The sequence below is a fragment of the Melospiza georgiana genome, chromosome 19 (assembly GCF_028018845.1).
Source record: "Melospiza georgiana isolate bMelGeo1 chromosome 19, bMelGeo1.pri, whole genome shotgun sequence".
Classification (NCBI taxonomy): domain Eukaryota; kingdom Metazoa; phylum Chordata; class Aves; order Passeriformes; family Passerellidae; genus Melospiza; species Melospiza georgiana.
The window spans coordinates 2,402,790-2,419,178 of record NC_080448.1 but is presented as its reverse complement, the minus strand read 5'-3'; the positions used below and the strand labels follow the sequence as shown (position 1 = coordinate 2,419,178).

The following is a 16,389-nucleotide window of genomic DNA, read 5'->3' as shown; positions in this document are numbered from 1 at the left end:
TACAAGGGTTCCTCCTTACTCACTCCCTGAAGTGTGTGGTCAGTGCCTTGTGCACTGCAGAGGCTTTCCTGATCCTTCCCTCTCATGGACTCAGAGAGGAGAGGGAGCAGCCCTGGGATGTGCAGCCAGTGCAGCTCAGGCTGAGCCAGGCTCAAGGCTGTGAGCTGCCCCTGCTGTGAATCCCAGTGTCCCTGTGCCTCTCCCTCATGCCTGCCGCCTCTCATCATGCACTCCTCTGTGCACCCTACTGCCAGTGCCAATTGTTGGATCTGCTCCACTTGATAAAACACCAGGATATTCCTGCTTTGGCTGGTCCCTGTTTCCCTGCCAGTTCAGCAGTGAAAAATAGCACAAGTGTTGGTCATGGCAAAGGTAAGCCCTGACATTGCCTGAGCTGGGAAAAAAGCCCAAATCAACTTAAAAATAAGAAAACTCAAGGGAAAAAAAAAAAGGAAAAAAAAAAAAGGAGAAATCCAACTTGTTCCTATTTCTGTGGAGGGGGACTCTGACAGACCCTTAAGGTCCTTTCTCACCCAGACCATTCTGTGATTCTGAGGGATTGACAGTGCTCAGCTCCTAAATGTTAGTCCCTGGAAAGTTGATCCTGAGCAGCACAGGGACTGAAGGAGCCTGATGCTTTCACTGTGTGATTTCTTGAATATGTTTTTAAAGGACAAACATATTTGGTCTCTCCCATGTCTGAGGAGAGGAGATTTGAGTAAGGTGTTTTTCACATCCATACTCTTTCTCTTGTGTGCATGCCAGAGATGGCTGGATGCCTGTGGTGGCCTGTGTCTTTCAGTGGATACACAAGGGATACTCTGCCCTGCCCCACTGCATAGTCTTGGAAGAGTAAAGGGTTTTAATAGTTCTGAGACTTCATTAAACATGACGGGTTTGAAAGTTTTGAGGAAGGTGGTGGTGGTAGTCAGTAAGTTGTGTGTGGAGGGCGGGACTGTAGGTTTGGCACTGGTGGGGACACTACTCAGATCCAAGGGGCAGTTCTGGGCCCCTCTTGGTAAGGACACTGAGGGGCTGGAGCATGTCCAGGAAAGGGAACAGAGAGCCCCAGGAGCAGCTGAAGGAGCTGGGAAAAAGGCTCAGGCGGGAGAAAAGGAGGCTCAGAGGGGATCTTCTGGCTCTGCACAACTCCCTGACAGGAGGGGTCAGCGGGTGTAGGTTGGGCCTGATGATCTTTTGATAACTGTAGTGGTTCTTTGATTCTTGGGCAGTTGGGCTGGCTGTACCTCTGCTGTTTCCCTGCTGCCATAACAAGGCTGTCACAGCCTTGTAACTAAGGAAATGCCTTGGAGGGGTTGGTCTGGGCACTCCTCAGGTTCGTTTGGGATTTCATCCTGTCCTGACCCTGCTCAGTGCAGAAGCTTTAGCTAGGTGTTAATAGTACAAGGTTTTATTTTGTCCTTATGGTGCTGCTTCTGAAAGCTAAGGAGTAGCAAAGTCTGTGTGCTCTGAGCTGTGGAGTGCCTAAAAGGTGTAAGTACAGTGTGGATTTCTCTGTGTATTTGGGATGTGGATCACAGCTCATCTGAGTCCACATATGAGGCCCAGAGGGCTTTGCCCACAGAAATCCCGTTGTCAGCCTCCCAGGGGAGGCATGTCATCTCTGTCCCCTGTTCACTATTCAAGATGCTTCTCACTTTCCATTCACCGTCTGTTTCTCTTGTCTATTTATTTGCTTTTTTGGTGTTTTTATTAAGGAAATGGCACATTTTCTCCACCTCCACGCCGCCAAACTGTCCCTCCTCCAAAGCCCAGACGCTCCAAGAAAGGTCTGTGTCACCCACTGCTTCCTCTTTGGTTTTTACTGTAGGATTACAGACTGCATTGAATTTTTACTACTTGCTTTCAGGACCCTCAGATGTTTATATGACTGCTAGGAAGTGGAAAGAGAGCCCATCCCTGTTCTGGTGTTAAGTTTTTAACAACAGTGATGTCTTTCATAGTTTGGAGCTTGACCTGTGCTTCTTGTTACGTTCCTGAGTCTTGGTTACTGGTGTAGACTTTGAGTTGCATGAACAGTTTGCTTCTGTTGTTTGCTGTCTTGGTGCTCTTTTTTGCTGTTTATCAGTTGTGTCATGTGGTCACTGTTGGAGATGAGCTCTTACTGATGAGGCATTTTCTTCCCCCAGCAGGGCTGGACAAACAGGAATGCAAGTCTCAGCCAGGTGAGAAGTGCTTTTACTGGGGAGTAGGTAATGCATGATAGAATTACAGATGTGCTTTGTGGTCAAGGGCCAGTGTGACACCCTGTAGTGCTGCTTCTGAGCACTGTAACAAAAAGGTTTTAGTTCTTTTTGTTTAGTGGTGGGTGCAGAACGGTTTGGGTGAGCAGGGAGTGCCTGCAGGGGGAGAGCACCAGTTGTTTTGCCGTGGGAGGAGCAGGGCAGTCTCTCACTCATCACATGCTGTGGTCCCTGTGATCCAAGAGACACAGAGAGGGTGCTCCCTCTTCTGAGGTGCATCATCTGCTTATATCCTCAGAGGCCAAGTGTGCAAACCCTTTGCCTGCCAATCCGGTGCTGACCCAAAGGAGAGTTTAAATCCATGAACGTGTGTTTTCTGTAGCACCAGACTTGGCTTTGGTAGGCTCAGGGCAGGTCTGTAGGTACTGCAGTGACTTGATGAGGGTTCCTCGGGGTGAGAGAGATGGACGAGAATCTTGGTTCATGATCAGAAAGCTGGATTTATTGATATATGATATATAATACATTATGACTATACTAAAAGGAATAGAGAGACAAGTTGCAGAAGCTGCTAAGCTAAGAATAGAATAGAAAAGAATGAATAACAAAGTCCTGTGTCCAGCAGAAAGCAAGGACAAACTCTCCCGTGAGTGGTCAGCAGCAAAGCCAAACACTCACAGAAGACCAATCACAGATGCACCTGTTACATTCCACAGCAGCAGATAATTATTGTTTACATTTTTCTTCTGGGGCCCCAGCTTCCCAGAAAGGACAAATCCTAAAAGAAAGGATTTTATGAAAAAATGTCTGTGACAGTAGGTAATGGGTTTGAGCAGGCAGGAGATTTGGGATGGCAAGGCCTGGACTTCCCTGTGTGCTGGTTCCTGGCTCTTGGAGGATAAATTTTGTAGCTTAATAGCAGAACATTGTGTAGTGGGAGGAGAAATGTCGTTTCAAGACACTGTAAAGAGACAGCTGTCCTCTGTGTGTGTGTATAAGTAAATAGAAAACATAAAATAAAACATTCCTGTACATATAAACAGAGCACCAGGATGAGGGGATGGATGGATGTCCTCACTTTTGTGCTTATGAGGCAATGAAGAAGATCAGAAAACTGTTTTACCAAATGGCTCTAAAGTCTCTCCCCACTCAGTTGCCCCTCTGTATTCTTTTTGCACAGACCACTATAAGAATGGTGAAGGAGTTGCTGTGATTTGGGATTTTGTCCTAGTATTTCCATCTAAGAATATTTTATTTTTCTCCTGCAGGGCAGAAACATAAAGACATTGAAGCAGAGCTGCTGACTCCTCGCAGGATGGTGGCTGCCTTTGACTACAACCCAAAGGAGAGCTCTCCTAACACAGATGTGGAGGTAACCACCAGCTGTTCCCCCCTTTTCAGAGGTTTCTTCTTCCAATCTCTTTTTTCCTTCTCTCTCAAGACATTCAGCACTTTGGTCCAACCAGAGTCTCAGTGAAACTGTGTGAGTATTCATTGCATCCTTTAGTGATCAGACAGGACTGAGCAGATCTGGGGCAGGAGGAAGCAGCTCCTACTGGTAGCAACTGATCCAGGAAACACTCTAGGAAAAGGAAAAACCTGCTTAAGTGTTTGAAAGCACTTTTGACACTTAATTTGAGCATGACTTCAGTGTTAACAATCTGTGTAGTTCTTTGTTCAAGCAAAAAGATTTAGCTCCAGTTTAATATACTAGATTGCAAAGTTCTTCTTTTCAAACAATTCCTACATATAGAATCACAGATCATGGAATGGGATGGGTTGGAGGAGATCTTAAAGCCCATCTCATCCCACCCCCTACCATGAGCAGGGACACCTTCCACTAGACCAGGCTGCTCCTTCTGGCCTGGCCTTGGACACTTCCAGGGATGGGAAGGGGTATAATCTAAACAGGGAAGGATACAATCCAAACAGTAATTTTGTGGATAAATCAGTTCCAGGTAGAAAGGTGACAATGCAGAATCCTTTCTGCAAAAAGAGATGAGCACATGATCTGTTCTCTGTTCCTCCAAGCTGTGTTTGCTCTCTGAGCAAACATAAACACGGGGTTTGGATTCCCATCCTTTCCCTTCATCCACAAAGGAGTGTCTGGCCAACAGAGGGCACAGCTCAGGGAGTGCTTGCCTCCCAAGCTGTGTCTCGAGCCCAGAGAGACACAGCTGAGGACAGAGAGTTTTAGGATGGTGGAATATCTTGGGAGAGACACAATGTGAGCATGTATCCTGCCACCGAACACTTTTGAACCCTTGTCACTGAGGAGGTGACTGTGCTTTTTACAGTGATTTGCTCTTGTAGAAATCTTTTGGACAAGAGCTTAAATTACTGAAACAAGCTGGTAGAGTTCTGTGGGAGATGCTCCACAGGAGCAACCTGCAGCCTCAAGAGATTAAATTGAGGACTAGGGATATATTATTGTAAATGTATTGGAAGTAGATCCCTTCCAGCTGACACTTGTGAAGTGCTAGAGTGTCTTAAGTGGGACTCAGCCTGTTTGGAGCCTCCACTGGGCAGCTTTTTCCATTAAAAGAGACTGGTGACACCTTTTTCTTTAGCCTTATGCCCCATGGACCATGTGCTGGGGTGTCTGACAGAACAGAGGGTGTGACAGCAAAGGGTAACTGTGTGCTGTGACCCTGTTCTGTGTCCAGGCTAAACCACCCTGTTTGTATGCATTCCTGCTAGTGACTAGTCCCTAAGTGCTGCATACAAAACAGGCTCATCCAAGGGAGGAGGATTTGTAATTATATTTAAAGAAATTGACAGTATTTCTGGTGCTTGCTGAGCCCATCCTCAGTGCACCTTTCCAGAGCAGGTGGTAGGTACTATTTTGAAACCTTATTACAATTGGTTTTAAAATGGGCTTTGCTCTTGTCTTAATTTATGAAATGCTTCCCTAGCAATGAATTCCAGAGTTATCCACTTCAGTTTCCCTCCTGCATCTGGTCCTGCAAGACCAAACACAGTGGGCTCCCTCCCCTGGGGTGAGATTGGGCAGGAAGCCAAGGGGAGCCTGTGTTCCTGGTGGGTGATTCCAGGCACTGCTTCTCCTGTCACCTCTCTTCTCTGGCTCTTTGCAGGCTGAGCTGACCTTCAGTGCTGGGGACGTTATCACTGTCTTTGGGTCCATGGATGATGATGGATTCTACTATGTAAGTGCAGGGCTTGGGAAGGTCCTGTGGTTACACTGGAAATTGTTGGAGTTCATGGAGTGGCAGGGAAGCAAAAATGAGGGCACAACATATCCTGCTTTTAAGAAAAACCCCTCTCTACTTAATGCAGGGAAGCCTGTTTCTGGAGCTCATTTCTCCTGCTGTAAATCCAGTATTACAGAGTCTTGGAATGGTTTGGGGAAGGGACCTTAAAGCTCATCCTGTTCCACCCCCTGCCATGGCAGGGACACCTTCTACTGTCCCAGGTTGCTCCAAGCCCTGTCCAGCCTGGCCTTGGGCACTGCCAGGGATCCAGGGGCAGCCCCAGCTGCTCTGGGCACCCTGTACCAGGGCCTCAGCACACTCACAGCCAGGAATTCCTTCCCAATATCCCATCTATTCCTGCCCTATGGCAGTGGGAAGCCATTGTCCCTTGTCCTGTCTCTGTCCCTTGTCCCCAAGCCATCTCCAGCTCTCCTGGAGCTCCTTTAGGCCCTGGAAGGGGCTCTGAGGTCTCCCTTGGAACCTTTTCTCCTCCAGGGGAGGTCCAGGGTATCCCAGCCTGGCTCCAGAGCAGAGGGGCTCCAGCCCTGAGAGCATTGCTGTGGTCTTTAAACATCCCAGTGGTTCTGAGTTTATTTTTTAGTATCAATTGCCTGCAGGTTTCCCAAAGCCTTGCCTGCATTTTTCCATACACACACCAGCTGAACCAGCACCAGCTCTGAGCTAACATTTCACCAGGCACTTGGACACTTGGGTCAGAGGCTGAAATGGTGATCCAAGTTAGCAGCCACATTCCTGGGGCTGTGCCTGCCCTCCAGCTGTGTGCCAAACTTGAGCCTTGGCCCTTGGATCATCCACCTTTTCCTGCATGGGAAACACTGTGCCTTCACACATCTGACTTAAGGTTGAGCTCCAGGTTAAGTCTGAGGGCATCACTGAGAATGTTTTGTTTCATCCTTTTATAGTGTTGGACAAGCAGCAATGCTGGGGTGGGTTTTGTCTCACCCAACCACCTCCTGTTGAACTGGATAAATATTTGTAGGATACAATACTGCAGCTCTGGGCCTCTGTGATCATGGATGCAATGCCTACAGGACACTGTAGTACTGCCTCATTCTTTAAAGACATGAGTAAATATCAGGGCAAATCAAAGGCCTCTAGGGCACCTGTGGCACAGGCACATTGAGTTTTGGAGTGGAGATTTTGAGTTTGTAGAAATCACCTTTGTCACAACTTGCTGTCATCTCTTCTTCCTTTACTCTCTTCTGTGTTTCTGTGCTCTGAATTGTTCCACAACTAAGCAAGGATGTGAGTTCTGGAATTTTCTGAGGATCCTCCCTATGTGGGTGTGTTCTGGACTTGTTTCAGCCTACAGCCCAGCCTTCTCTGCAGGGCACTGCACCTCAAGTTGTTGTTTATGTCTCCAGGAAAGCTGATGTGAGAATTGAATGTTGATCTTGCAGGGAGAGCTGAACCAACAGAGAGGGCTTGTCCCATCCAACTTCCTGGAAGCTGTTCCTTTGGATGGTGGCACGGCCAAGGAATTCCATTCCAAAGAGAAAGAAGCCTCTCCACTGAGTGCTGAGAGCCAGGTGAGATGTGTGACTGCATGGCACTGCCAGCCAGGTGGCTGTGGCTGCAGCCTGGGCATTGCATGGCATGCAGCACCCATGGGATCACTGAACTCACTGCACGCAGCCTGTTCATCCCAAGGGAGTGCCAGGAGCTCTTCCCAAGGACTTACTTGTAGTGCAGAAAGTGACACAAAACAACCCCTGCTGGGGCCTCAGTGTGCTCAGGTAGGCAAGGAGTATTCAAATCCTACCAGCAAATTGTGTAGATCCACTGAAAGGTCAGTGGGAAAATCCTGCTGGAAGGAAAGGTTCAAACAGCTCCCCAGGCACATGAAATTCCTTAAATATTACTATATCCTTGCCAAGGAGTTCTGAATTAGCAACCCCCAAACACCAATGCTTTTCCATCCACCCCAAGTTAGATATATCTTAATCCAGGCTGAGGTGCTTCTGGATAAATTCAGAACACGCTGAGGAGTTTCCCAAGCAGATCTAGGGGATGGATCCTGTGGTTTCAAAAGCATTCCCCAGAGTCAAGGGATTCAAAGGTTAAATTAACCCCTTGCATTGTATTGCTGAGACTCTTGGAGTAAAGGCTTAAGTGGGAAACTGGGGTCATGTCAGGGGCTGAGGCTGAAAGTGCAGCAGCTCCTTTGTCATTCCTGGATCCCCAGTGCTGTCTCACTGTGGAGAGGGAGGCAGGAGGGGCCCAGCTTGGTCCCACCTCACATGGGCTCAAACCTTCAGTCCTTCTTGGGAGGTTGTTGGCACTGTCATGTGGTGTCAGAGCAGGTTGGCTCTGAGCCATCCTTAGGGAAGCAGGTGGCCCTAAGTCCCTGAATCCTTTGTTGAACTCCCCACTGGTGCCATCCCAGCTTTCTGCTCTCTGCAGAATTTCTTGGGCTTTTTTTCATGCTCAGCTCTTCCTGTTCTCTGTATCTGTATTTCTATCTTCAAATGCTACCTGGTCTTCCTTCACCTCAGCCTTATTCCTTGCTTCCTGGCATTCCAGGCTTTGTGGGTACAGGATTTGCACTCCAGCCTTGACGTCTTCTCGGGCAGAGCAGCCTGGCTCAGACAGTGAGGTTTGTGGGCAGTTTGTTGGATCATCTGCTGACCTCAGCAGCTCTCTGGGGTCCTTGTACTCCCCTGCTGGGGACACTGGTCCTTGCTGGGGAATCACAGGTTAATCAGCTGTTACTGCCAGGGTTTAAGAGCCCAGAGGTCACCCAGGTCTAACCTCCCTGGGCGTTAACAAGGATGCAGAGTGGGGTTCTTTATTCAGTTTCCCTCTCAAAATTATTTACTCTTACCAAATGACTCATCTGTTGAAATAGAGGGTGCCAAAGGAGACCTCAACCAGTAAAATAAAGGTGGAATTCTAAGTGTAATTTAGTGCAGATCTTCCCTCTGGCATCAACTAGCAGCCACAGGGCCTGTTTCAGATTCCAGGGGTTGTTATTCTAGCCCCAGCCCACATCCTCCCAGGGACCAGGGAGAGTTCAGGTAACTTTGTCTGGCACTGGCAGGTGTGAAGTGTTTGCAAAGCCAAACCCACTTTCCTCTTTGTTCTCTGCTGCTGAGTTCAGTGGGTGACTGATGCCCTGCACAGCACTTTGGCCCACATATCCTTGCATGCTGAAGGGTATGTGGGCCAAACATTTACCTTTTCTTATGTTTCATGACATTTTTTTAAACACAAGCACCTTTCAGGTGTGTTAAAGACAACCCATATAAAATAGACAGGTTTCAGGTTTGCCTGCCCTTCAAACCTTTCCATTTGTCTCTAGTCCTTTGTGCCTGAGATCCAAAGGAGCCTCCCCTTACACTGGCTCTGACTTTTGGGTGCACAGAGCAGGAATCTGTTGGGTTTGGTAGTTTTGCTACTCTCCTGATCCATGTACTGCTGTTCTCTGTAGTTGGAGGACTGGAAAATTCAGATAATTTTGATTAAACCAATTTTATTTTAGTGGGAATCAGCTTGAGCTCCCTAGGCATGACTGTGGCTGCTTCTGCATTGTGCCAGCCTGGCTCCTGTCCTGCTGCCTCCCTGCTTCTCCTGGACACCTGTCCCAGGGGATTCTGGCTCAGCACCCTCAGCACTCCTCCCATTTGTGCTTTGCAATCCAGACCTGTCTAAAAAGCTTCCAAACAAGAAGGGCACATTTGCCCCCTGTTAAAAGTGGTATATTTACCCTCCTCAGAGACAAAGTGGAATTAATTAACTGCATTTAAGTGTGTTTCATGATTCCTGAAGAGACAGAACCTGACCCCACAGTGGTTTTGGCTGTCACACCAATCACAGCATCCCAACCTGTGGGCAGAAAACCTCATGGGAAAGGCAGAAGAAAGAAATACCTCCTGTAAAACAGGCATATTCCATATCCATCCCTGAGCTGGAATAAACTCTCCCAGTGATACAGTCATGCCTGAGGCTTTCCAAATTCCTGTAGCACTTTCACCCCATGGAGTTAAGGAAAACTTGCTTGTTCAACTTGCTGTTAGCAGAGCAGGCTCCCTGCAAATTCCCAGTCCCAGCTTGAGCCCTGGCACCTCAGGGGGGATGTGTGTGCACCATGGCAGAGCTTTGGACTTGGTTACAGCTTGTTCCAGTTGCAACAGAAGCTTCTCCATGAGTGATTTTTAAATCACTTGTAATTTCTTGGATGTGATGTTCTTACCTTACCTGTTCTTCACACTTCCCTTGTCCCTGCTGCCCTACCAAAGGCCTGAGAATAAGGACAATTTATTTCCAAATTGAACTGGGGAAGGTGGATCATTTTTAATTATTTCTGAATAAATCTTAAAATGCTGGCAACTGAAAAGGTGAAGCAATTGAACTTACAAACTGACAACATTTGGGGATTAGAATAAACAAACAAAAACAGCATAAAGGGGAAGATCCAAGAAGTTCTGGTCACAGCCAGGGCCCAAAACACTCATGCTTACCGGCTCAGAGCAGCTGCTTTAACACTGTTCTGTTGATGGAATATTTTTCCATTGCTAACATGTGGTTTCTGTCAAAGACTGATTGTAAAGCACCTTCAGAAAGTGTTTGATTCTAACTGATTTCATGTATTTATTTCTGCCTGTGTTACGCACCCGGGACGGTTCTTTTCTTCAGAGAATGAGGAAGAGAAGAGTCCAGTGATAGATATGAATGATACATAGAGAGAGCAACCATGTAAGTGTGTGAGACCTTCAACCTCCCACCCAGCCCAGCACCTCAAAGGCTCCTGCACCTGCAGTTGGCTTCTATTCTTGTTTGTATTTTGACAGGCTGGTTTGGGGCTGTGGTGGCAAATCCACCTTCAGGTCTGATGTCAGACCTTTCACTGCCACCTGGGTTCTGTGGTAAAGACAAACCATTCAGCACATGAAGTGCAGTTGGCTGGAACAATTATCTGGTGGTTTTGGGGACCGGGATGGGACTGTGCTGGATATTCAGGTTTGGGAAGGAGCTGCTTTGTAACTCAGCTTGGCCCTTCTGTTCACATCAACAACCAAAGCATCGTTTGGCCTTTGCAAGGTCCTCCTCAGTCTGAGCTCACTTCATGTTCAGCCTGGGGTTTTTTCCGTCTGGATTTTATTCCTTCCTGAGAATAGTCCTGAAAAACCCCTGCCCACCATCCATTTAAGAAAATAGTAACATTGAGGCCCTAAAACCAACCTTGTGTGGATAATTGTTCTGGGGCTGGGTGGGTGAGACCCCTCCTTTTGGGGACCAGTGGGAGCAGTCTTTGTTTTCCTTAGTTTCAAATGGTTGTTTTTCAGAAATTGTGTTAATAGTAACACCTGAGAGAGTACTAAAACCACCCCTGTAAACTGACATCACTCTTGTGTTTATCACTCTGATAACTTGTATGAGGATTTTGACAGAGCAGTTTTTCCTTTGTGTCTCTTAGAGAAGAACCCCCAATTTTCGTATGATTTTTCTCTTACCACATGAATCTGTGAGCTGGTTCTGTTGCTTTCATGCCACATAGAGACCTCTGAGAAAAGGAGAAATTGTTTGTGGGGCCACTTCAGGTCTGTCCTGAAACTGTTCCATCTTTACCAAAAAAGTGTTTTCCAGTGGTGTCCAATGGACAGAGCCTCCACTGCCCTGGCTGCACAGGGGCCTTTACATCCCTCCTGCATCACTCCCTGAGTGTTGGTGAGCCCCTTCTGATGCTAGCCCAGTGCTTTTGGACATTTTATCCAAGGATTCTTTGTTGCACAAAATCATAGTTTCTGGAGTAGAACTTGGGGATTCTTTCTTTTGCTCCCAGCTGAGAGAGTGGGCTCCAATTTAGCCCACTTGGCTTTCTTTTTTCTCTTTGCCTCCATAAATCTTGCATTTCTGGCTGCATATGGTTCATCTGGATTTATGTGGGTTTGCTCCTGGACTCCTCAGACTGGACTAACCCTGGGCTTATCAGCACCAAGTGCTGTTCTTTGCACAGTGGAGCTGCCAGGACAGACAGAGGTTGCAGCTGTTGCTTCATCATTGATTGGAGTGGTCCTTTCAGGCAGAGTGCAGCTTTCCCAAAGGCCAGCCTGGGCCATCCATCAGCATGTGTGACATCCTGCAGCATGTCCTGGACAGCAGCTGGCCTTAGGACACAGTGCTGCACACCTGGAGTGTTGCAGGAGTGCCTTGGAAAGCAACATCTTCAGGTGAACAGAGTGTGAGCTCAGGAAAAGTCAGCTGTGGGATTGGTTACTATCATGGGGAGAGGCAGGGAGGAGTTCCAGCTCTGTCCTGTAATTCAGGCAAGGGAGAGTCTGCTGGCACTGGCACAGCTGAGTGATTGCTGTGAGGCAGAAGTTGACTCTCAGCTTAGTGGGGTTGGGAGGGGTCACAAATTCACTCCAAGATGGAGCTCCCAGTGCTCTGCCCACTCAGGACTGACTCCATGGGTGTTGTAGGTGCTGAGTCTCACCCAGAGCAGAGGTTTGTGCTCATCCTGGGCCAGAGGTGCTTCCTGCCTGCAGCAGCCCCGAGCAGCACAGCTCCCACCTGTGAGGGAGGAGAGGGCACAGCCCCTGGCTGCTCCTGGTCCCAAAGCAGGTGGGTGCTGAACCAACACTAGGGTGCCAGAGCAGAGCTGCTTTGACTTTCCACCTTGGGAAGCTTTAAATAAAGGCCCCACAGGGCATGAGCATGGCTGTGCTGGAGTGGGGCAGCAGTGCTCTGGGCTCTGCTGCCTTATTCAGCTGCTTGCCCTGCACAGAGAGTGGGACCAGGACCAGGCACATCCAGTCCTGCCCAGGGGCTGCTGCTGAGATGTGCACACAGTTCCTGGCTGGAGTCTGATCTTCAGGAGTGCTTCCACTCAGGCAGAGAGTCCTGCTGGCACTGTCACCATCTCACATTCCCTCTGGGGGCTTTGGCTCCTGCAGACCTGTGAGGGACTCAGTGAGGCCCAGGTAGAGGGATGCTGAGGGTGTGATGTTCCAATGTCAAAGGACTCTTCCCTGGCACAGGTCCAGCCACTCTCACCTTGTGTTTTGGGGAATGCCAAGACAGGATGTACAGCTGGAGCTGGGAAGCTGCTGGTGTGTGAAAGCTGTGTGGAAGAGAAGGCAGTGAGGCTAAGGCTCTCCTAGCCTCAGAAACCCAGAGCCTCTTCCCTGAGGAGCTTCACAGCCTGTTGGGAAAGGTTGACCTGCCAGATTGGTAATTGTCACTGTCTGGACAGCCAAGCCTAGCAAGAGGAGGTTGTGGAAGGAAGGCTGCTGACAGGAACTGATCTCTCAGTGCTTTGTGAAGAGGAAACGGAGCCCAGGACTAGGGCACATTCTGATTTCCAAAGGAAACAGCACTGCTTGAGACTGGTGGGTCCCAATTAACCATCTCAAACACTCAGGAACATTCCTGTGTGCCACTTGCTCCAAGGCTTCTCCTTGTGCTGCTCCATTGGTGTCACTGCAGAGCACCAGACTTGGCTTTCTGCCCCTCCTGCCTCTGGATCTGCTGGATGCTGAGCAGCCTTGCAGGACCCTCAATTCCTTTTACTATCATGGCTGCTATTGAGAAGCCTCAGGGCTTAGCCAGTCTCCTTGATCTTGTGGAGGTCTTGCAGAGCACTTGCTCTTATGAAATTTGGCTTTGTTAATGTCCTGGCTTCTGTCCCAGAGTATGCTGGGAGCCCAGCAGGCTCCATGGCTGAGGACTCATGGACTCATCAGTACCTGTCCCCATCCATGCTCTCAGGAGCTGCTTCACTTACTTAGCTGTGGAGCAGCATCTTTCACCATGTGCTTAGTGGGTCTTTTGTGCTGTCCTGTTCTTAGCCCAAAGTTCAGGAATTTCAGGAATTCTTAGCTAAGGAAGGGTTTGAGTTGTAAGTAAAAATTTAAATCCACTGGAAACTTCCTAAGTCGACCTGCATAGAGGGGAGGCGGCCAGGTTCTCTGGCTGAGGTTTGTGTTGGTGTGATCTTCAGCAGCTCTAACTTGTGCTTTTGTCTTTTGTGTTCTCTCTTTCCCACCTAGCTAAATGCAGATGGGTCTGTTGATCAGAGTGACTCCTCTCCATCTCCTCCTCTGCCAGCACCTTCCTGCCTTGTCCCGGGCGAGCAGAGGCCAGAGCAGGCATCGCTGGCCCTCCTCGTCTGCAGTGATGCACCTGGGCAGAGGAAAAAGAAGAGAGGCTTCTTCTTCAAAGGGAAAAATCTCTTCAAAAGACTTGGGTCCAATAAAAAAAACTGACAAGGGGTTTGTTTATTCCATCCAGGCTGCCAACACAGCCCCAGAGACTGAGAGTTCACGAGAAGTCCTCTGCAATAAGCTGATTATTTTCATAGGGAAGAAGTATGTGTTGAATAGAGAAAACTGGAGAGCGTGGGAGCTGAGAGCCCCCGGGGGAAAAGCGTGAGGTGTGAGGGCTCAGCTCTGGGATCCAGCATGTCCTGCTCCATGCAGCCCTTGGTGCACTGGTTCCCTGTAAATATTTTAATTTAATGATTATATTCTGGCTGTAAGTTAGCTAACTGGCTTTTCCCAGCAAAGCCCCAGCCCCTTAGGAGAGATCCCTTGTACTCCATACCTTGGTATTTCTCTGCTCCAAAGGAGGTCGTGTCAACTCCTTCACTTCCTGCAAAGAAAATTTGCACTTTTCTGTTCCTGTGACTTCCCTTCGCTGTCTCTGGGCTGATGAGTGAGTTCTTATTTGTACTGTAACCCTGTAAATATGCAGCTGTGCCTCGGAGCATCCCACACTGCCTCAGTCAGCTTCCAGCACGAGGATCGCCGGGAGGAAGGAGCGATGCCCTGGTGGGGCTGGGCTGCTGTCAGCTGCTCTTGCCTGGTTCACCTTCACCATGCACTGGCTGGGGACTCCGCCTTATGATTTATTTATCAGTTTATTTATCAATTGATTTATTTATCTACCTATTTATTTATTTATTTATTTATTTGTCCGTCTGCCTCTCCACGGTTCTGTTGAGCTGTGTCTGGGAGCTGCTCCCAAGCCAGTGTTGGGAGAGCAGTGCTGGGGCTGGGCAGCTTGCACTGTTCTTGTAGGAGAGGATGTGTTCCTGCAGTTGAGATGCTGCCCTGTCCAAGCACGGAGGGTTTTGTATGCCATGGTTTCTGTCCCTCCCCATGTTTCTTTCTCTGCATGTTCCAGTGGGTCCTTGTTCTGAGCAGGGCAGTTCCGTGAGCTCCGTGAGTGGTGCCAGCACAGCGGCCGTGAGTGGTGGTGGTGGTATGGTATGTTTTTATTTAATATCAAATTTTATGATAATAAATTCTATTTTCACAAAAATACATTTTCCTTAAAAAAGCCAAAGATTCAGTGATGCTTCTTTGGGGGGGTGGGTGAGGAAATTATACCAACCCCATGCACTTTGAGGGTGTTGTGCACCTTCTGTGTCACCTTCTCAGAGGGACAGATGTGGCCGTGGATGCTGCAGGTGTGAGGTGAGGGCAGGGGCTGAGGTGGCAGCCCAGGGAGGGCTATGGGCATGAGGCTGCCCAGAGTGCCTGGGCTGGATCCCTGCACTCCCAGCTCTGTCAGGGGTGTGGGCCTGCACCTGCAGCCTCTGAGAATCCAGCCAAGGTGCCAGAAGTCACTGCGGGAATTTGGGGGGGATTCTGCAGGGTTCCCCTGATAGGAGGGACTTGTTTGGGAAGCTGCTGCTCCCTAGAGAGAAATATTCCATGAGGATCCTGATAGCACAGTAAGGCACAGTGTCCTGTGGTGGATGGGAGTCAGGGCAAGGACACAGCAGAGCTTTGAAAGGATGAGGTGCTGCAGCTCCGCTGGAGTTTCCGTGGCTTCTGGAGCAGCCTCAATGATGAAACTCATCAGCAACCCAGAGCTTTATCTGCAGCCTGTCCCCCCATGGAGGAAGTCATTGCTGTTGTAACTGAATTTACCAACCAGAGTTTCTTAAGTGAGCTGTTGAAGGTCTTTTGAAAGAAACTGTCATTGCTTTTATCAGTTCCTCTGGGGATTAATTGAAGAGCAAAACTTTTAGGCTGAAAAGCAGTCGCTGGAACATTCTGGGGTGTGCCCAGAGCCAGAGGCCCTGTGGAGCCAGTGCCTGCCTGGCTCCCTTGCTCCCGGTGCTTCCATCCTCCCCACCCAGCTGAGTCTCTGGGACCACGTCGTGTGTGTTGTGTCTCTACCTCCTGTAAATTTTGCTGGGATAGGCCCAGAGCCATCATTCAGCAGTCTCCCTAGTTCAGCTGGTTCCCCAACACCAGACAGGCTGTACAGCAAAGCTCAGACAAGTCTCCATGAAAAGGACTTTAAGATTAAGAGCTTTAAGCTGTTATAGATAAACATGAAAAACTACAATAAACAACAAAAAAAAAGGGCAAAATAAAGATGTAATCCAGATGTTCTGCTTTGCATCCTCTGCTTCTCATCCTGTGCCATGGCCCAGGTGGGTATGGCACCTCTCTGCCCGGGGGAACTGCTGGTGGCATCAATACATTCCTGTTTCCATTCTCCAGATAAGCAGTATGTATTGTCTGAGTGCAGGGGTTTGGTGCTGGTGCTCGCTGGAGGGCTCAGCCAGGCCCGTGGCCTTTCCCATTCACCCTGATCTGGGAGCAGGGTCACAGTCCCCAAGGAAAGTAAACATTCAAGAGGCAAAGCATCCTGCAACCCCCCACTTCCATGGCTTCTGAAGTGGTTGGAGAACAATTCTTTTTTGAGAGCAGTTTGGTGTGGTGTCTCTCAGGGGTTGATGTAGGAGTGTGTGTGTTTAACATCTTCCCCAGTGATAAAGATGCTCATGGGCACCTGGGCAGTGTCCTGGTGACACCAAACTGTGTTGGTGGGAGGTGCCCTCCTCACACACTGGAGGGCAGGGACTTGGCATCCATGAAAACAATCTGGACTGCCTGGAGAGGTGGAGCTGTGCAAAACTCATGACACTTAACCAGGCCAAGTAAAAGGTCCTACATGGAGTTGGGGCAATCTTAAGTCCAAGCACAGGCTGG

General features: G+C 48.8%; 1 protein-coding gene across 6 annotated transcripts in view; it reads left to right on the top strand.

Moving 5' to 3' along the window:
* TSPOAP1 (TSPO associated protein 1) overlaps positions 1-14,734 on the top strand; it is a 68,361-nt gene extending 53,627 nt beyond the window's left edge. For 2 of the 6 annotated variants that reach the window (XM_058037600.1, XM_058037595.1), the window contains 6 exons: positions 1,719-1,790; positions 2,154-2,186; positions 3,473-3,576; positions 5,300-5,371; positions 6,838-6,966; positions 13,429-14,734. In XM_058037600.1, the coding sequence (XP_057893583.1) occupies positions 1,719-1,790; positions 2,154-2,186; positions 3,473-3,576; positions 5,300-5,371; positions 6,838-6,966; positions 13,429-13,644 (626 nt within the window). In that variant the 3' untranslated portion in view covers positions 13,645-14,734. Of the gene's footprint in view, positions 1-1,718; positions 1,791-2,150; positions 2,187-3,472; positions 3,577-5,299; positions 5,372-6,837; positions 6,967-10,072; positions 10,133-13,428 lie in introns of all 6 variants that reach the window. The other 4 variants (XM_058037598.1, XM_058037601.1, XM_058037597.1 and 1 more) reach the window with 4 other exon arrangements.
* The last annotated feature ends 1,655 nt before the right edge of the window (positions 14,735-16,389 follow it).